We start from the raw sequence: 21,871 nt of genomic DNA on the forward strand, positions 1-21,871 counted from the left end.
ATGAGCACTTATTGTACTTTAAGTTTGCTAAACTTGAGGAGGTTTAATCCACTTAGCAAAAGACTCAAACTGGTGGGTAAAAAAACTTTCAGTACTTAAATTTTGCAGAACCGATGTAGTGAACCTAAATCTGTTTAACGGGTCGGGTTGACCCGGTTTCGGACCGGCCGGTGGAAGGGGGCTGATAATTGAACTTAATATTTTATTCTTTCTTTATACGAAAAAAAAAAAGCATGTTAGATGGAGTAATTATTATAATTAAATGAATTTACTCCTTTTTATTACAAAATTGGAGGAAAAGAAATCTCTCTTTTGTCACATTTTATGTAAGAGTAAGTTTAAACATGTTTGATTGAGATTGAGTTTAAAGAAAAAACATGTCCCCTTTCTGGTTTTTTCTTTAAAAACAAATTGCTCGTATGTTGTAAAGTGCTTTTCTTTAATGTTTAATTAATTTTTAAATTCTTTAATGTTTAAAATATTCAAAAGCAGTTGTACTAAAGTAAGTTGTGCCGCCACCGCCAGCTCCTTTGACGCAGCAGCAAATGTTTTTTTAATCCAAATGAATACAAACTTAAATAATTCCAATTAGGGGTTTACATATTAAACCGACAAATCGCACAAATCCGATAATTCGAGTCAAACTGAGAAAAAAAACTGATTATGGTTTGATTTGATTTGGTTTGGTATTGGAAAAAAAAACCCGATCATATTTGGTTTGGTTTGGTTTTAACTAAAAAAAATAAACCGAAATCAAACCAACCCGACATGATATGTATAAAAGTTTTAAATATATTTAATACATAAAAACATTTATGGTAGTGTAGTTTATAAACATTTATTAAGTTTTTTCATAATTTTATCTTTTAACGTATTATTTCAAGCTTGGACTTATATTTTTTTGGATGTTCCAATAAGTTTTATAGTCCATAAATGTTAGTAACTCAAATAAATCCGAAACCAAAATCAAATCAATATTAATGCTAATAAAATATACTCAATTCAATTGTACTATGAATGAAAATAGTGTTGGATATCTATTTTTTAGTTTTTCATGATTTAGATAAAATGTATAACTTATTTTTCTTTTAGTGGTTAGTCATGTAAATAATAGTACTTATTAGTCATAATTTTAAATTATGTTTGTTTTCATTATGGCTTATTAATAATATTTATTTTATGCGATTTTATTATCTTTATTGTTGAATATTTTAGTACAATGCCATGACTCATCTCATATTTATGTTATTTTATTGAAAAAATACCTTATATAGTTCTGTCGTACTAGGATTAAAGAAATATTTGGAGAACAAATTTTATGTTTTGTGCTATGAAAATTTTATGGAAAAAAAAACCGAAAAAACTCGAAAATTCGAAAAACTCGAAAAAAAATCGAGATTAAAAAATCCGACTTTTATGTGGCCACACCAACCCTTTCGTTCTTATCGCTCCGGATTCCGATCTATATGACCTCCGGGCGGTACAAAGTAAACCTCTTCCGTAGAAGCGGGTTATTGGTTTGATTTAGTATTTAAATTTAATAACCCGATACAATTAATTTGATTTGGTAATTAAAAAATCCGAACCAATCCGACTCAAGCACACCCCTAATTCCAACTATAACATAGATGTCATAGACACCAAACCTAGCCAATAGGCAATGAATGAAGAAATCCCAACCAAATATTTTTCATTTACACACCCCTCTGCCCAACTTTGTTTTGCTAGTAAATTCGATCTTCTCTAGAAAGATCATCTTGTTGCAAATTCAAGATATTAGTAGTAATTTGTTCATTTACATGCAGTGGCGAATTCATAACATGGAGTCAATGGATTCTGCTCTTTATTTATTATGTCAATTAATTTCATAATCACATATGATATATGTAGTTTAAGACGGTATTTTAAAAGGTGTGGGCGTAAGTCGAAATGTTTTATATATGCCTCAAAGAGGCGTAAACCCCAAGGTACGGGGACAGATATTTAATTTTTAATATTTCATAAAAGAATATAATTACAGTAAATATTCTTAAATAGGTAAAATTGCATAAGAATTGCAGAAAATTATAAATAAGTAAAAATTATATATAGATGTGCTTCATCCCCAAAAAAAATAATAAAAACAATCCATTATACGCTTTTTACAAGTACAAGTAACTTGAGTTGAAAAAAATAAAATTTTCAACATGAAAAAACAAAAAGGATGACTAGCCTTCAATTCGAATTTTGAACTTGCTACTACGGAGGAGAATTGAGTTTTTTTGTATTTGCAAAAGAAAATTGACTTTTTAGGAGATAGTAGCAAACTAGCTGACAAGATAAAAATTTGGGAAAGAAATTTTGAGTAACTAGAAGCTGACTTTTGAGAGTTTGAGTATTATATTAAGGATTTACTCAGCAAATTTTATTTTAATTTGAAAAAGTCCCTTGGGCTTACGCCTCACTAGAAAAAACGTGCCTCAACGTCCGGACGTACGCACCGAATTGTTAGACGTACGCCTCTTGAGACTTTCGCCCCCACCATCGCCTCGGGCCATTTTCGGTACGCTTCGCCCCAGAGCTCGCCCCGAAAACATCTTTTAAAATACTGATTCAAGATAAAAATAGTAACTTTTTGTTGAACTAGCCCGTCTAGTCTAAAACCGTCACTCCTAGATATTCTTTTTATAAAGACCATTAATAGGAAAGGATGGTGTTGTTTGGCTGGGTACGTCATCAAGAGTGCTCAAAATTTAGGGCATCATCTTAACGTTCGGCTTTAGGCCACCAATTTCGTTGAGCCGCTCCTGTCTAGTATCAACTCAATTAAGGCACGAAAAGAACAGAAGTGAATGAAAGTAATGTACTGTTGGCTAGCTCAAATGGAAGGAAAGGAATCTGATTACCTGCAGATACTAAGATAAAAAAATTCAATTTTCAAATGATAGATTCTGCGAGTCTCTGTTCTTTTCTTTTTAGAACTGTGCCTCCCTTAGAAAAAAAAAAGAAGACATGTATCTTGAAACTAATCACTGTTTCACTTTGTTTGATACTATTTACTTATTAGATTGTTTTAAAAAGAATGATACACTTTCATATCTCCTTAATAAGAAGCTTACCACACAAACACAATGATATATTTATGATCACAAATTTTAAAAGTTTAATAGTCATACAAATGTTATAGCCACAAGTTTCAAAAGTCTTCTTTTATTTATTAAATTTCGTGTCAAATCAGACTATGTAAAATAGAGTGAAAAAGAGAGTATGTAAACAATAAAAAATTGGATACATAATTATGAAGCTTAAAATTGGAAATGCAACAATAGAACACATGAGAAAGCATGAGAATTGCAAGGGACTGAAGGATTCCTCCACGGGAGTACTTATTGTTGCACCAATAAGTACTTTAGAAGATTGTAATAAAAGTATTTACAATATTGAAATTTGGTTGTACAATACAAATAATCAGACAAACTTTAGTTGTCTTACTTTCACCATTGATGAATTATGGCAAACGTTTTCCCCCTCGAGATCTTTGTTTGCACAACAATATGTACTCATAGGAATGAGATTTACCTTGCAAAATTAACTGGATAAAACTACAACCTTGACTTCTTAAACAAAATCATTCCTTAGCAGCATAACCAATAATCCCTATGTCATTGGCTGATTTATTGGTTAGAAGGGCACAATGAACAGGATGCAAGAAATTGATTTTTGACAAAGAGAAACAAGCCAAATATCATACTTTATAACAAGAACTTGATAAATCCAAAGCCCATTACAACAACATAACCAATATAATCTGACATAGTAGGGTTTGGGGAGGATAGTATGTATGCAAATTTTACCAATTAGATCAGTTCTTGCTGATACACACAGATAAAACTGTCACAAGATATGTATATTAGGATGTACTATGCACGCGTACGTATACGTCTGTGTAGAAATAAAGCATATTAGACTGATGCACTACCAATGTGCTTGGCAATTGCCTGCTGCAGCTCCTCTTTTTTAGCTCCTACAACCTTATCGACGATATCACCCTCCTTGAGGAACATGAAAGTTGGCATTGCCTCCACAGCCCAATCAGTAGCAACCGACTGTAACAAGGAAATAAGACATAAACACAAGTTGTCACTCATCTCAATTGAATATCGTAATTCCTATAGGAATCATTAATAGGTTAAGCAACCCAAGCTTCTAACTATACTGTGACGTTAAATTTACCTTCAATTCATCCACATCCACCTTCAAGAAGGTAACATTGGGTAGTTTGTTGGCCAATTCTGACAAGAATGGGGCAATGAACCGACAGGGACCACACCAAGAAGCAGTGAAGTCCACGACTATCTGCGACAACAGTAATCTGAATAAATGAAGTGAAGAGACCGAAGGAAATAGCTAGAAAAGGACTATACATACTATCAGCTCTTAATTTGCATTCAAAATGGTAAATATCTTTATCACAATATACACGTCTATCTTCCTAATTTAGTAAAACTAATAGTGAAACAAACAAACAACAAACAACGATCTCAAGAATAATTGATGCTTTATGCTCATATCCATTAATTTGCTAGCGTCTATAACCAAGTGAGGGGTAGCCCTGCAGCCTCAAGGCAGCCTTTCCACTGATGTGGTATAGACGCTAGCAGCAATAAATCTGCAATTCATTCACTTGGTCCTCCATACTTTCAGAGTTTTTAAAATATATACATATAGAAACAGACAAATGAGATTCTCACGAACAACATAGTTTTTTTCCCTTTTTAATATCACCATGCCAAGAGGTTGTGAGTGGTAAGCACCCTCCACTTCCAACCAAGAGGTTGTAAGTTCGAGTCACCCCAAGAGCAAGGTGGGGAGTTCTTGGAGGGAAAGAGCTGAGGGTCTATCGGAAAAAGCCTCTCTACCCCAGGGTAGGGGTAAGATATGCGTACACACTACCCTCCCCAGACCCCACTAGTGGGATTATACTGGGTTGTTGTTGTTGTTGTTGTTCTTCTCCAGGTTTTTGCGGGTAATAACAATCTAGAGGATTTTTAGTCTTAGTCTTACCAGTAGATCTACAACTTGAAGACATTGTTTGTACCCTTCCCCGCTTTTGTAATTTTAATGGAAGCGACAAATCATCGTCACCTTCTTCTATTTCATCATCGTCATCATGCGGCAGAACATTAGGAGCATTTGAGTCTTTAACATTTTTTTTTTGCAAGTATGCTTTCATTTCTTCCTTCGCATGCGGCGGAACATTAGGATAAGATGCAACGTTTGAGTCACCACCGATGAGATGAAATTTTTGACGATAAATTCCCTCATTAGAAATCTTGTTACAGAAAAGACATCTAATTGCATGTTTGTTGGTCTCGCTAGCTTTTTCAGAATAAGCCTAAGCAGGATCTTTCTTATCCTTCTTTTTTGGTGCCATTTAAAATCTATTAAGAGCAAATGAACATCCAAAATTAGCTAATTATGAATAAAAAATTTGGCAACAAGCAGCATTTCGCTGCAATTTTAAGCACGGAAACGAAAAGAAGAAGGGGAAAGAAGAAATCATACCTGACCCTTTGAACTTGAAGAACCTTGAAGAGTGCTGAAAACCCTAGTCGTTATGTCGCAACTCTGCTGCTCTGCTGATTTTGTGATAAAAGAACTGTTTTTTTCCCCTCAAGTTGATTAAACACAAAAGTGAGCGCTTCTGTCGCTTCTCGCTTTTTTGGCAGAAGCGCTCACATCCAACTGCGTAATACGCTTCACATAATTGAAGCGCTACACTTGACGCCTCACTTCGTTTCGCGCTTAAAGCACTGAAGCGAGCGTTTTTCACAACATTGTTTCAAGGTAATTGAATTAAGTATTTTTTCAAGGCAATTGAATTAATCAATGTCATAATGGTTTCACATCTCTAATACTATCCCATCGTGTCTTATTGTAGCATAAATTTCATTTCATCTCTTATTGTAAATTTATTTTTCGAGACTATTCTCTCTTCTTTTTCCTAAGACTACACCACCCCCATCAAGAGCCAAGCTTCCCGCGTCCAAACCCCAGTGAAGTTCTCCGGCAACCGAGCCCTCACGCGCCCTCACGCGCGGCCATCTCGCATGCTTTCCGGTGAGATCTCAGCCACGCACCGGCGCGTGTGGCTTTTTCCGGCGACTTTTCAAACTTTTTTCTTCAGACAACCTCTTCTCGAGGCTTTTTCGAGCCATCCCGTTTCAGTTTCACCAAAATCCGACAACTTTTTCTTTTTTTGGCCATTAAACACCAGATTCCGGCGACTGCTTCCTTTATTTCATCTAATGTGATCTTCTTTAACACATCCGTTATTATGGGTAGCGACAGGATTTATTATAATGCAGGTTTTAAATCCTTTGACATCACAAAAAATTGTTCTAGGTCTGAAGTATGGTTCGAACGGGTTGAACGTAGCAGGAAACTGATGAGGACAGCAACTGTTAGTCTCAAAGTTATGAAATGGGTGACAGAAGTATTTAATGCGGTGTCAAAGGAACACAACAGGGCAATAAGGAGATGGAATATGAAAGACCACTATGCAGAATTTTATTGCAATCTTAAATACAATGAATATGGTAGGTACATCAGTTTCATTGTCGTACAAGGGGAGAACAAGTCTGTCATTATTACACCGGAAATCTCACTAAATGCAGGGTGGGGAGACATAGCTCAAAAAATACAAAGGCTCATAAATGTCCCAGAAAAAGAAAGGAATATTCAGATTGTGAGAAACCCCCAGCTAGAGTCATCCTATACTGAAGCAGTCAGAACTAACAGATAGTCATCAAAAGGAACGAAATCATCCCCAATCAAATTCAACAGGTCCAAAGTTATAATCCCTGGAGGCTCTGAATTATCGGACAAAGATGTGTTGCGTAGGTGCATAGTAGAAAAAGTTATGACTTCTATGAAGGAGACTCCAACTCTGAACTATATTATGACTTCTATTAAGGAGACGCCAACTCTGAACGATATCGGGAGATGGGCTTGCAACACATGGAAATCCACCATTAGTGTCAACGTGCATGAGATAAATGATTCTCAATTTTTGTTTGAACTTCCTTCAAGGAAGGATGCAGAACATGTTCTTATGGGAGAATGGCGTTGGAAGAAGTCCAAAGTAATCCTTGATTGGTGGAAACCTACTACTAGGTGCTGGTCAGGAGAGATGGAGCGTGATTGGGTTTGGATTAGGCTTTAGGCTTTAGGGACTTCCTGTTAATCTATGGTCTGAGAAAGTGTTCAAAGCAATAGGTAACTAATGTGGGGGATGGATCGAAACGGAGGAGGAGACAACACTCAAAAATCATCTACGATGGGCAAGAATTAAAGTGAAGGGAGATGGAAGCAAGGTACCAAGAGATATACAGGTGGAAGGCGATGGGTTTTTGTACAAAATTCCCATCTGGTGCGAAGTTCCGGCGACGGTGATGGCGGTCTTGCGGGATGACGATGAAGGAAGGCAAGGTCAGATGGCTAATAGGGGAAATCTTCTGGGAGATGGGACTTATTCGGCACAAAAGTCCTCTAGTCACGTGGGTACATCGAAGGAAGGGGAGAAGTTTAAAAAAATTGGCACGTGTGCCAGAGTCACGTGAGGTCATCACTGTTTCTTTTAATGAAGTTTTGGGCCACAAACAATTAATTAGTTTCGGCCCAAAATTGCCAGATCCCTCAGTTGATATTTGTTGCAAAGGCCCAACTCAAATAGCCCAATCTGAGGACCCTCTTTTAAAAGATCATCTGCTAATTGAGATACAGGCTATTGTAACGGACTCTTCAATGGAAAATCACGTTAATAAACTAACGCTGGCAACAGAGGTCGACCGTCTTGAGGGAACTAACAAGGAGAACCATCTGATCCAAGCTGACAAAGAAAAGGCCATGGTGATAATCACATAAAAGGAACACCTATCGACAGAGAACCAGGAAATTGACAACATGCAGATTGGGGAGGGGAGTACAATTGGGGATTGCGCCAAAGAGAAGCTCTACCTCTAAATTCACTAGCCAATGAAGAATAGAAGGATCCAGATTTTGATACACCAATTTGGGTGCATCAAAATATCATCAGATTAAGCAAAGAGTTTGGGGTGAAATTTCAAGGGTGTGAGAAAGAAGCACTTCAGTTATTTATGAAGATTGATGGTAAGAGGCGAGCTTCAATGGAGCCATCAATGACGACAATGTAGGCAGTCACCCCAAAAAAGAAAGAAAGCAAAGAAGTGAGAAACTTAGATATTGGGAGCAAGTTCAAAAGCAATGGTACTAGAAGCAGGGAGAATATCTTGCCATTGATAGTAAATGATGATCAGAATTATATCCTGGAATGTTAGGAGATTAAATAGATTTGGAAAGAGGGAGTCGATTAAAAATATGATTCATAGTTGGAAGGCAGATGTTTATTGCTTCCATGAGACCAAGATAGAAGGGGAAATCAGGGAATTAGTTAGAGAACTATGGGCATACAGGTGGGTAAAATTTGCTCAGTTAAAAGCAAGTGGAACTAGGGGGTATCCTTATCATGTGGGACGGTAGGGTATGGGAAGGGGAGATTAGTAGCTTGGGTATGTATTCCATCACATGTAAGTTCAGTGGCAAATCATAAGAGTTTGATTGGCACTTATCTAGTGTATATGCTCCTAATGACAGAGTTGAAAGAAAAGAAGTATGGTGGGAGTTAGATGCTGCTAGGGGTTTATTAACTGGGCCTTTGGTAGTGTGTGGGGACTTCAATACTGTTAGGTTTCCATCAGAGAGGAAGAATTGTAATAATTTCACCAGATCAATGGCTGAATTTACAGAATTCATTGAGGATATGGGGTTAGTAGACTTGAAACTGCTAGGAGGGAAGTTTACTTGGAAGAAAAAGGGTAAATCACAATATTGCTGCTAGGTTGGATAGGTTCTTGGTTTCTGAAGAATGGGATGAAGGCTTTAGAAATATTAAGCAGTCAATCATGCACAGAGTCATTTCAGATCACTCACCTCTGATGCTACAATGTGGGAATTGGGAACCAGTGAAATCTTATTTCAAATTCGAGAATTGGTGGCTGCTGACTGAAGGCTTCAAGGACAGAATTAAAAACTGGTGGGATTCTTTCTCTTGTGTTGGTAGATCTGATTATGTTCTTGCTCTCAAACTGAAAGCTTTGAAAGAGAAACTCAAAGAGTGGAGCAAATCAATACAAGGTAACTTGGATATGCAGAAATTGAACATCCTTGGCCAACTTGCTGAACTTGAGGAGATTCAAGAGCTGAGGATCTTGAATGATGAAGAAATACATAAAAAAGCTACCCTACTGTTGGAGTTTGAGGAAACTGCTAGAAAGGAGGAGATAGCATAGAGGCAAAGGTCCAGAGCTATTTGGTTGAAAGAAGGAGATGGAAATACTAAGTTTTTCCATAGAACTGCTAATGCTCATAAAAGGTACAATAACATTGATAAGTTACTAGTTAATGGGGAAACTGTGGAGAATCCTGAAGACATCAAGAAGGAGATAGTCACTTTTTACCAAAACTTATACACAGAGGCTGAGGAGTGGAGACCGCAATGTAATCTATAGGAATGCCCAACCATTAGTCTAGAGGATAACCAGATGTTACTGAGCAGCTCTGAACCATAGGAAATCTAGGAGAGTGTTAAAGCATGTGCAGGGGACAAGGCTCCTGGCCCCGATGGTTATACTATGGCTTTCTACATGCAATGTTGGGAAGTGATTAGTCCATATGTGGTTGCTGCTGTCTAGAATTTTCAAGAAAATGGAGTTTTCGAAAAAAGTTTCAATGCCACCTTCGTGGCTTTGATTCCTAAGAAAGTGCGAGCTAAGGAATTGAAAGACTTTAGACCTATCAGTCTGATAGGTAGTATCTATAAAATAATTTCAAAGATTTTGACAAAGAGACTCAAAAAAGTGATGTGCAAACTGGCGGACACTCAGCAGATGGCTTTTATCAAAGGCAGGCAAATTATGAATGCTATTCTCATTGCTAATGAGTGTGTAGATGCTAGAATGAAAAGCAAAAATCGTGGCATTTTGTGTAAGCTGGACATAGAAAAGACATATGATCATCAGAATTGGGAGTTCTTGCTGGAAATTTTATTGAAGATGAGCTTTGCTGAAAGGTGGATCAGGTGGATCAAATTCTACATTAACACTGTAAAATTCTCCATTTTGATTAATGGTTCACCTGTTGGGTTCTTCTCATCTCAAAGAGGATTGAGACAAGGGGACCCTATTTCACCTTTCTTATTTATTCTTACAATGGAAGGCTTAAACAATTTGTTTAGAACTGCTAAAGCTAATAACAGGATCAGGGGTTTCATGGTGAATTTTAGGGAATCAGATCACCTGAAAATCACACATTTACAATATGCAGATGATACATTGGTGTTTTGTGATGCTGGTAGAGATCAACTACTATTATTGAGATTGGTCTTCATTCTTTTTGAAGCTATATCTGGATTACACATTAACTGGAATAAAAGTTTCATTTATTCAGTTAATGAAGTAATGGAGATACATAGCTTGGTAAGAATCTTTGAAGGTAGAATATGAGTCTTGCCAATAGTTTATACGGGAATGTCACTTTGGGCAAAAAGTAAATCAAAGGGGATTTGGAATAGAGTAGTAAAGAAATGTGAAAAGAAGTTAGTTAGCTGGAAGAGTCAATATTTATCCTTGGGAGGAAGACTAATTCTTATTAACAGTGTTCTTGATGCCATGCCTACTTACATGATGTCCTTATTTCCAATGCATGCAAGTGTAGTGAAAAGACTTGATGTTCTGAGAAAAAACTTTATGTGGCAAGGCAACAATGAAAAGAACAAAATCCATCTGGTCAGGTGGGATATCCTTACAACCAGCAAAAAGGAAGGGGGAATGGGGATCAGGAATTTAAAAATTCAGAACCAAGGCTTGATGATGAAGTGGTTATGGAGGTTTTCTACAACAGAGCAATCTTTGTGGAAGAATGTAATCAAGGCAAGGTATGGGATGGGAGGAAGTTGGACAACTAACTCTATAAATAGTCCTTATGGGGTAAGTTTGTGGAGGTCTATCAGAAAGCTATGGCCAAAGTTCAGTAACAAATCCAATCTCAAAGTTGGAAATTGAATGAAAATATCTTTTTGGGAAGATAAATGGCTTGGGCAAAGAACACTGAAGCAACTTTTTCCGGACATTTACAATATGAACCAACAACAAGGATCATCTGTTGGAGAGATGTGGATAGGCCTAGGGTGGAACCTCACTTATAGAAGACTACTAAACGATTGGGAAATTCAGAGGTTGACAGCTTTCTATAACACACTAGAACAATTCACAGGGACATCAAAAACTGAGGATTGTGTGATCTGGCAAAGGGGTAGAAAAGGCAAGTTCTATGTTAGATCGGCTTACAAGGAGTACAATCACTCTAACAACCAGATTGGTTGTTGGCCTTGGAAGCTGATATGGAAAGTCAAAATCTCATACAAAGTTGCATGTTTTACTTGGCATTTAGCAAGAGAGGCAATTTTGACACAAGATAATCTCATCAAGAGAGGATATCAGTTGGGCTCCAGATGTTATCTATGTGAAGATCATGCGGAGACAGTCAACCATCATTTTTTGCACTGCAGAGTTACTGACCAAGTATGGAAGATATTCATAAACCTGAGGGGGATTCGATGGGTCATGCCTGGGAGAATTCGGGAAGTTCTAGCAAGCTGGAAAAGAGACAGTGAACAATCCAGTCAGAAAGAGAGATGAAAGACTGTCCTTGCTTGTATATGGTGGATAATTTGGAAAGAAAGGAATCAAAGGTGTTTTGAAGACAACCATAGTCCTATACAAAAGTTGAAGATGAGATGTCTAGTGCTCTATTATTTTTGGTGTAAACATGAGTATTTAGAAGAATGTGAATGTATTTTTGATGTTTTAGATTATTTATGAGATTTTACAGAGAACTAGAATCTCTTCTGGTACTCCCTCTAGTAATTATGGATGGTTACACTGGTTTGGTGTAGTCCACCTTCTAATTAATACAAATATATTACCTTTTCAAAAAAAAAATTGAGATGAAATAAAATTTATGCTATAATAGGAGATGTTGTGACATAATAGGAAGAGTATTAAAGATGTGAAAACACTAATATTGTCCCTTTAGGGACATCCGATAAAGAAAAATCATTAACATTGATAAATTCAATTGCCTTGAAAAAAGACCTCTTTGATCACTTAATTTAATTGTGTTGAAAAGACACTAAATTTCTTAGACATAGGTAATTTGGGAAAAAATAAATAATTTTTTGGCTTTTTTGTAAATCACTTATTTTGGACCAAATATAAAAAAGCTAAAAAATCATTTTAAATGGACCGGAGGGAGTATATACATTGAAAAGCCTAATTCAATTTTTAATAGTTGAGTAATTGGAAAGATTAAAAAAATGAGAGAAAAGATAAATGTAAGAAGAAACAGGGAGGGCAATTAATAAAATTAATGAAGTAGCTTTTAAATTTTCTTAGTAGAGCACTAAATAGTAGGGAAGTTGATAAAAAGGTAAACAAAAACTAGCAAAAAGATAAATAGCAAACCTAGCGAATGAGATGTGCCACCTCATCTCCTCTTAGACCAACTTTTTATAATATATAGATAGATTCTTTCATGCAAACATGTAATAGCCAACAAATGCTAACAGTTAAACTCAAAGAGGGTACACTCTGAAGCTTTCCTTGCGCAAAATCCACATTAGAATGGAAAAGAAAAATTAGGAACCTTATAAGGTTGAGTCCATGATTCAACTATCGATGCGCCTTTTGGATTAAAACCTAAGGGGACAAAACTGTGAGACTCCAAAAGTTGAGCCAGAGCGGACAATACCTAGGCAATTGAGCTTGGGTCGTTACAAATGATACCAAAGCTAGTACCTCTCCTACTACAGTGGTAGAGCAAATCTCAGGAGGACGCTAAAAAGCCCATGGACCACGATAAGTTAAACTCGAAAGGGAGTTCTCTATGAAGCTTGCACTTCGGCAAATCCAATATCAGAATGAGATGGGAAATTATTTTCAAATATGAAAAGTGATCATTCTTTTTGGCATGGACTAAAAAGAAATAGGTTCACATAAATTGAAACAGAGAGATTAATAGTTAAATTAAAGTGCTTATGCATGCATCCCCAAAAAGTGTAGTTAAAAAAAATCCAACAGCGATACAATTTAGTAAAGTCTAATATTTTGAAGCACAGGGGTTGCTATGATGGTATGCAACCTTCACTTTGACTTCCAACAATTAACTGAGATAAACCCATGTCAGATCCAATCTGTAGCATATGAAATGCACGATAATAGAAAACTAAAGGAACCATTAATTAGCAAAAAGTAAAACAAAACAATAATAAAGAAAAAAGACTCCTAAACATCGGGATTGAATAAGCAAATTACAATTATAAAAGATATAAGGAAAACGGAAAAACATACCAATTTTTTGGTTTCAATTCCTTTCTGAAGCTGCTCGTTCCAAGCATCAACGGTGTGACAACCGATCACTTGTCCCTCCTCTGCCATTTTTTTTTCTCTCTTTTTCCCCCAATGTTTTTATGATTTTTATTTTCTCCTAAATTCGTTGAAAACAGAAAGCTTATGCTCCTACGCCTGTTCTTGTTTTGCGGAGCGATTTTTGCCTTTTATATATATATATATATATATATATATATATATATATATATATATATATATATATATATATATACACGGAAAAGGATCAAAACTGTCCTGAAGTATTGTAATTGGTACAAAATTGTCTTCCGTCCACCTATTTGAATAAAAATGTCCTCTGCCTAGATATTGACCCGTCCCAATTTTAAAACATAACTCTCTCTCTTCGCTATTTCATATTAGTGAGCATTTACTTACGAGTGTATGTCTACTATTATTAATGAGGTATACTCAAAATTGAGTTCTCTATTAGAATTATTTTTATGGAAGATGGAAGAAATTGTCATATTCTTCTTAATGCAAAAAGTTTAGATTCTTTTTGTTTATGCAATGGGTATTCTTTGTTATATAATTTTATTTATTTGAAATTTGTGGGAGGGTTTCTTCACTATTTTTTTGTCATTCCTCCGTGAAAATTTGAGAATTTGTTTATCAATTTTTTTTATTATTTATGTGATGTGTATTTTTATTTTTTATTTATTTCACTATTTATTCAATTAATATGTAAGTTTTTCTACTCAATGTAACGTGTATTGTGCAATTGTCACATTTCATACACATTGGGTTCATATGATGTACTAATAATAATTAACAATTTTTTTAGATAATTTCTTCAGTATTTATTTTCTTATTTTGATTGTTATCATGGATTCAATTTTCTCGATTAGATTATTGTGTTAAGTCTAGTAAAAAAGAATTTTGTACTCATAATTTGCAAATGAGATAGGCTATTGTGTACGTTGCTATTTCCGGCGGATCCGCCAGTGAATTCCGCTCAAGTAGTAACAAGGCGGAGAGAGAGAGAGAGAGAGAGAGAGAGAGTTGGGTTTTAAAATCGGAGCGGGTCAATATTTGGACGGGTTAAGGGTGGTTTAGTTATATTTTAGTTGAAGTTTAAGTTAGGCCAATGGAACGGTGACACGTGGATATTAATTAAATATTTTTTTCTTTCCATAATTTTCTGTTAGTAATAAGGGCAATGTTGAGCCAAAAAATAACTGTATAGGCATTTTTATTCAAATAGATGGACAGATGATATTTTTGTACCAATTTTGATATTTTATGGACAGTTTTGGCCCTTTTTCATTTTTTATATAGGAGTAGTGGAATGTCAATTACAAATATATCGTGAAGTTTTTATTAAATTCAATTTCTATCATTTGACCATCATTTTGAAGGTTTCACGTGACCATTATTTGTTAAACTTTTACATTAACAATTATTTATTAATGCTTTAACATTTAGGAAAATCTGTCTATCTATATCTATGTTTATCTACCAATCTAGACTATATTAAAAATACAACGATCATTAGTGAAATATTGTTTGCCTTTTTTGCTTTAAAATTATGATTTCACACTAGACAATATAGTCATTTATTTATTTTCTTAATTTTTAAGACTCGGTAATCAAATAAAATTTGTCTTATTAAATCATTCATGATTTGAGTTTGGTTCATCCACTACTATTGCACATAGGATATTCAATTTATTATATTAATTATTTTCCTTATCAAATTTTACTTCGCCAAGAACTTGGTCCTACTCATTATGAGGTAAACTAGGTTTATATTGGAACAATATTTGAAATTAGGGGCACATCTATATAGTAGATTTGGGGTGTCACGCCACCCGGTCGCTCGGATCTATATGAAGATTGAAGGGGTGTACTTGCTAATTTAAAATTTTATTTTTATTTTATGTTTTTAATCATATTTTTAATGAAATTTGAATGGAGAGAATTAGATCGAATTAGACTAAACTTATTTAATTTGGTGATCATATATATTTTTTATGCACCAAAAATCTTGCCCTAATCCAATCTCCTTCACTAATGATCGAAACAACCGAACCAAACCGAATCAATTCAAAACGGATCAAACCTACTAAATACTTACCCTAATCCAATCTCCTTCACTAATGATAGACAATGGCACTCGTAGTCATCAAATCCTACATTCGCCTCTGTTGAAAACAAATTCTTAAAACTTCTTTGCATATCTAAAAAAACATATAATAATTTTGCAACATAAAAATGTTAGTCTTAAGATACAAAGGCTAAATTGTAATGACCCGATCGGTCGTTTTGAGCTCTAACGCATCGTTTGCGGTTTGAGGCATTGGGTAGCTTCACTTTAAGTATTATGACTTGTACATGTGGTCGGAATTGAATTTCGAGAAGTTCGGAGTTGATTCGGATGGAAAATTCAAATTTCGGAAGCTTTAAGTTGAAAGAGTTGACTATGGTTTGACTTTTGAGTAAACGACCTCGGAATTGGGATTTGAAGGTTCCAATAGGTTTGTATGATGATTTCGGACTTGGGCGTATGTTTGGGTTGAGTATCGGGTCGCTGGGGAGTATTTCGGCGCTTATTATGGAAAGTTGGCATTTTGAAGGTTTTAGAATTTCCTAAATTTGGTTTGAGGTAGACTTTGGTGTTATCGATGCCTGTTTGGGGTTCCGAGTCTTGGAATAGGTTCGTATCGTGATTTATGACTTGTGCGTAAAGTTTGGCATCATTCCGGAATGTTTAAGTATGAATCGGACGTGTTCGTTGAAGTTTGAAAGTTTGAAAGTTTAAAGAAAGATTTTAATCGTCGATTCGTAGTTTTGATGATGTTTAGTGTGATTTGAGGCCTCGATCACATTTGTGTCATGTATTGGAACTTGTTGGTGTGATTGGACGGGGTCCCGGGGGCCTCAGGTGTGTTTCGGAGGGTCTACGTGTCACTTTGCCATGTTGAGATGCTGTTTTCTGAGGTCTGGTGCGCCCTTCTTCGCGTTCGCCAGGAAAGGGTCACGTTCACAGAGGAAAATGGGAGAATGGAGTCTGTGAATCACGTTCGCGGAGGTAGATTCGCGTTCGCGTACATAGGGCTGACTTTGGAACCTTATATCTTGCCATCTATAGGGAATTTGGAGATAATCCAAAAATAAAAGTTGTAGCCTTTAGTGTCTAGTTTTCAGAGAGTTAAACCATTTGTCATTTGGAGTTTTGTACAAAAAGTTATGACCATTATACTATAGATTGTCTGGAGGAGTTGGGCAGCTTGCTCTTAACGATCACGATTGGTTTTCCGTGATCGCGAAAGGGAATTTTAAACTGAGAAAAGTTGTGTTTCGCGATCACAAAGTATTTTCTGCAATTGCGAAGGGTTAATACCTAGGCAGAAGCTATATTTCGGAGCTTTGGCTCATTTTCACCTCATTCCTTCCATGGGAGCCGACTTTAGGACGATTTTGGAGTGCCATTTTCATCATCAAACTTTAGGTAAGTGATTTTTACACCATGTGAGTTACATACATGGTTTATATGTGAATTAAAACATGAATAATTTATGGGAATTGTGGGATTTTAAGAGAAAAACCTATAATTTGATATTTTGAATTTTTACCACGAAATTGGACATGGAATTGGGAATAAATCATATATTTGAGTTCGTAGTGTTATGGGTAAAGTTTATCTTCGAAAATTTTTGGAATCCGGGCACATGGTTCAGAGGGTTGACTTTATTGACTTTTCGAGCAAAGTTGAGAATTGTTATGAATTGATTTATTATGAGTATTAGAGTATATTTGTATTGGTTTGCATATTGTTTGACTAGTTTTGGAGCAACATGTATTAGTTTGAGGTGTTAGAGTGGGGTTGGAGTCGGTTATTGAACTTTGGAGCGAGATAAGTCTTTTTTCTAACTCTGTGAGGGGAAACTACCCCTAGGTGATGTATTTGATGTGCTACTTGTTGCGAGGGTTACCTATGCACGAGGTGACGAGAGTCCGTCTGTATCTAGATTCATGTTATATCCGGGTAGACTTAGGTTCCCCCCATGTTATAACTGTACTATTTGAGCTGTCATTTGCCTATTAAATTCCTTTATTTTACGTTACAACTTGAGACTAGACTTGCGTAGAGTGATAGACTTGCTATTGTAGAGATTTAACGGGCCTCATGATTAGCCGCAGAATAATTACACTCCTCTTACGAATTTCTCATGTGTTATGCGTTTTCCTCGAAATGTTTTCCTTAAATTTTATAACTCACGCGTTTATTCGTGAGTGGGTTAAGGACCCATTAAATCTTCTTATTCTAATGGGATCGGGTCGTTCGCCTCGGCAACATAATAGATACATCTATGATTTGTGTCGTTCGACCCTCGGCAGTGCGCATATTATGATGGGATTGGGTCGTTCGCCTCGGCATGATTATGTATCACACTCTCATGGGAGCGGTTCATTCGCCTCGGCAATATAATGGATGTATCTATGATTCGTGTCATTCGACCCTCAGCAGTGCACATATTATGATGGGATCGGGCCGTACGCCTCGGCATTTTTATAAAATACTCTTATGGAATCGTGCGTAAATATTTGACAAAAAGCCAGTGTATCTGTGAGTTTTTCCTGATTTGAACTGTGACGACCTATCTGGTGAGGCCCATTTATATATATATATATATATATATATATATATATATATATATATATATATATATATATATATATATATATATATATATATATATATATATATATATATATATATATATATATATATATATATATATATATATATATATATATATATATATATATATATATCAGAGGAGGATTGTACCTCGTATTTACATTTGTTCATACCGTTTAATTGCTCTGCCCCATATTTATTTACTTCTTACTGTACCTGTCTTATTGGACCACTAGTAAGCGTCGATGTCGACCCCTCTTCACTACTTCTTTGGGGATAGGCTAGATACTTACTGGGTACGCGTTGATTTACGTACTCATGCTACACTTGTTGCACTTATTGTGCAGGTATATATATGTTTCTAGTGGTCCTCTGGGTGCAGAGATGCGACATTTGCGGGGGCTTTACGGTGAGCTGCATTCCATGTTATGATCCACAACATACAGAGTCTCCATCAGAGTTATTCATATTCTCTTGTCTAACTTGTATTCCAGACAGATGTTGTATTTTATTATATTTCCTAGTTAATGCTCATGCACTTGTGACACCGAGTTTTGGGGGTTCCTACGAGTTGTTCATTATTGTAGTTCATATAAATATTATCATTTACCCTGTAAATTATATTTTATATTATTTAATAAATGGAAATTATGATTTCAAAGTAATAAAATGAGTAAACAAGTCGAGCAATCACTATTGGTTAGCCTGATGACGGTGTTAGGCGCTATCACGACCTATAATGGATTTTGGGTCGTGACAACTTGGTATCAAAGCGTTAGGTTCACTTGGGTCTCACGAGTCATGGACAAGGCTAGCAGAGTCTTGTGGATCGGTACGAAGACGTCTGTACTTATCTTCGAGAGGCTACGAGGTTGTTAGGAGCATTTCCCTTCTTGATTCATCAACGTGCGATTTGATTCCTTTGAGGCTTATGCTTTTATTTCCCTCATACTCAATCTCGTGCGACATGAAGCACTTGTTATCAATGGGTCATCGAGGAGTTTTAGTGGTACTACAAAAGTGGTGCATGGTGTTTTTTTTTTTACCTTTGTATTCGTGCATGCTATCATTGTCGCCTTGTGGAAGGATGTTTTGTCATTCGGCTCAGTATCTGTATTTCCTGTGGTTTTGAGGCTATGCACAGATTGCTATGATGTTCATGCATTGTTATCGCATAGTGTTGGTGTTATGGTAGAGTGGTTGTTTATGTGTCGAGGCAGTGAATGACTTGAAATTAGGATTTCTCATTGCATGATTTAGAGGTTCGGCATTTAATTCCACCTCCGCAATTGGACTATAGATGTTCAAGCTTTGGTTGATGGAGTAACGAGACTTGATATTTTCGAGCGCGGTGGAATTCTCATTCATGATGTGGTGTCATTGTCCTTGTTGAACTCGCCGGTGTTATGGTCTTCTTGATTTGCCTTAGGGGCAGGGTGTTGTGAAATGGTGCCTGAGAAGCGGTTGTCAAATATGGCAGCGTGTAGCGATTTCAGAATCGAATCAGTGTTTCTAATGATGATGGCTCGAGAAAGATGATCTGTGACGAGGCTTAGAGTTGGTAGCAATTTATTAGTCAAGGTACTACAAAGATGGATTTCGATTTAAGGCGGTATTGGGGTAGTGAAGGATAAGGAAGGACATGGTGGGAGGTGTCTCGCGGTGATTGAATTGCTAGCAGGTCAAGTACGCACATCAGAGGTCGAGAATTTGCTTAAGGAGATGGGTTAATGAAGTGGGAGTGGCAGAGTAGCGTATGGATTATGTGGTAGGATAGCCACGTGCCTTGAGAAAGTTTAGGATGATTTGGGAAATCGTGATAGGAGGTGATTTGATCTACGTATTTTATTTAGGATGGTGGCTACTGTACCGAGGGAGATGGAATATGTCGAAGAGGAGTTTGCTTGAAATGAAGAGGGGTGTGAAGACTTGATTATCGTTTTTGGATGAAACGTGACTCCGGGTTTGGAATGTATTGTCAAATTTTTAGTTGATGTCGATGGGGAGTGAACAGACTTCTACAGCTGGTGGATGAGCATAGGCTCGGTAGGGTTTATTGAATTCGTACTAGTTGTACCCAATGCAACGTCGTTAGAAGTTGTCGGTATGGAATTTCCACATATGGGTTATCTCCTGTGAACAGGTTGGCGGTTGCGTGATGTTGATGAACTTTCTACAAGATAATTGGGAATGTTCATGAAAAGTTTAATAAGAAACTGCAAGAAATTTGGCGGGTTGACGGTGCCAGATCGTGGTAATTGAGAAGGAGAAATCCTTGCGGGTTCTAGGTTTATATAATTGTAGCTTAAAGCTAAGTAGGGGAGCCCCACCGTCTACGATTGGATCACGTGGTTGTCTGCTTGTGCTATTTTCTAGTTATCGGTGTATTGGTGGGTTATTATGACTAAGGAAAGAAAATATCAGGGGTAATTCGAGCAAAGAAATTGATAAATATGCACTATATTCCGCCTTATCGATTCATGTGCAAGTTTTGGGAAGATTCAGAGTTTATGCTTCTTGTGGATGTGATGTACAAGGGAAAGAGTTCAGTCGATTGCTTTTTTGAGAGGGTGTTCATGTTCTAGTAGAGCATTGAAGTTTGGTTATACTGTCAAACCTCTCTATAACAACCTCGTTTGTTCTGGATATTTTTTGATGTTATAGCGAATTGTTGTTATAGAAAATATTTTATAATAGAACATGAAGTTTGGTTTCGGAATAGCTTAGCTTTTTATAGTAAAGTGTTGTTATGTAAGGATGTTGTTACAGAGAGGCCTGGCTATATTCGGGATCAGGTCAGAGTGGGTGACTCTCAACAACGGTCCTAGCGGGTCCGTTGTATGGTTAAGGATCGAGTTTTTACAGTGGATTACGAACAAGACTTGGAATTTTCTATGTTATCACTGGGTATGCAGTGCAGTATTTGAGGAAAGGAAGAAATAGCTTCGGATTCGTGGAAGGTCTTGCAGAATAGGTGTACTAGTTGAAGATGTTATTATGCGCATAAGGAGAGTATGAGATGGTTCATGGGTATTGAGACGATATGGTCTCGTGATGCGGGTCACTCGAGATGAGTGCATATTTGGTCATTACGTTTTTTAATGGAGCTATTATTATTTCTAAGGCAAGTCGAGAGTAAATTGGAAGAAGTTGGGTCGGTTAGTAATGGTTGAATCGGCATGATTGTGGTAAAGATCAATTCCTTCAGCGTGTGAAGTTATACATGTGGTTTGTGGTTGTACGCATGGGCTTGACATCCACCACAACTTGATTGATTTTGGTGATATTTGATTCAAATGGCCTTGTGGTGTAAATGGATTCCAGAAGAGCCATGGCGGTTTAGATCACGACTTGAGATTTGTATTTTCTGTGGTTTGGGAATTCAGTTGCGTGTTGCATTGGCTCTTCTGAAATGATCCAAGTGAAAGTTTCTAGCCAATGAAGTGTTTATTGTACTGGTAGTTCAGGGTTTATGATGAATTCGTGTATTCTCGCGTAGCGACATGATGACTTTTATTCTCGCGTAACTCAGAATCTTTGGTTCAAGGTTCAGAATTCGAGCTTAGATGACTTTTATACTTGGTTTTTGTTTATTATCTGATTTTTTTTTACGTGTTTGAGCCTAATGTGCTAATTGTTGCTCTTTACCGCTTTGATATTGCCGTGAATTGTATATAAAATGTTACGAAAACCCTTATTCTCT

The 21,871-nt window shown here is 36.4% G+C and overlaps 1 protein-coding gene across 1 annotated transcript; it reads right to left on the reverse strand.

The window, feature by feature from the left end:
• Positions 1-3,711: 3,711 nt before the first annotated feature.
• Positions 3,712-13,665, reverse strand: LOC107824358 (thioredoxin H-type 2-like). The gene is made up of 3 exons (XM_016651104.2): positions 13,467-13,665; positions 4,213-4,335; positions 3,712-4,085 (listed from the first exon to the last, which is right to left on the reverse strand). Exons 1-3 carry the CDS (start codon positions 13,551-13,553, stop codon positions 3,942-3,944), a joined length of 354 nt encoding a protein of 117 aa, XP_016506590.1. The 5' UTR covers positions 13,554-13,665; the 3' UTR covers positions 3,712-3,941.
• Positions 13,666-21,871: the final 8,206 nt, after the last annotated feature.

This window comes from Nicotiana tabacum, chromosome 14 (genome assembly GCF_000715075.1).
Source record: "Nicotiana tabacum cultivar K326 chromosome 14, ASM71507v2, whole genome shotgun sequence".
NCBI classification, from domain to species: Eukaryota; Viridiplantae; Streptophyta; class Magnoliopsida; order Solanales; family Solanaceae; genus Nicotiana; species Nicotiana tabacum.

Excerpts from the sequence above, each read along its gene's own strand:
- LOC107824358 (XM_016651104.2), bottom strand. The coding sequence starts at position 13,553 with ATGGCAGAGGAGGGACAAGTGATCGGTTGTCACACCGTTGATGCTTGG. Across the intron at positions 4,336-13,466 it reads GAATTGAAACCAAAAAATTG|ATAGTCGTGGACTTCACTGC; the intron begins GTATGTTTTTCC and ends CTGTTGTCGCAG. Across the intron at positions 4,086-4,212 it reads TGGATGTGGATGAATTGAAG|TCGGTTGCTACTGATTGGGC; the intron begins GTAAATTTAACG and ends TCCTTGTTACAG.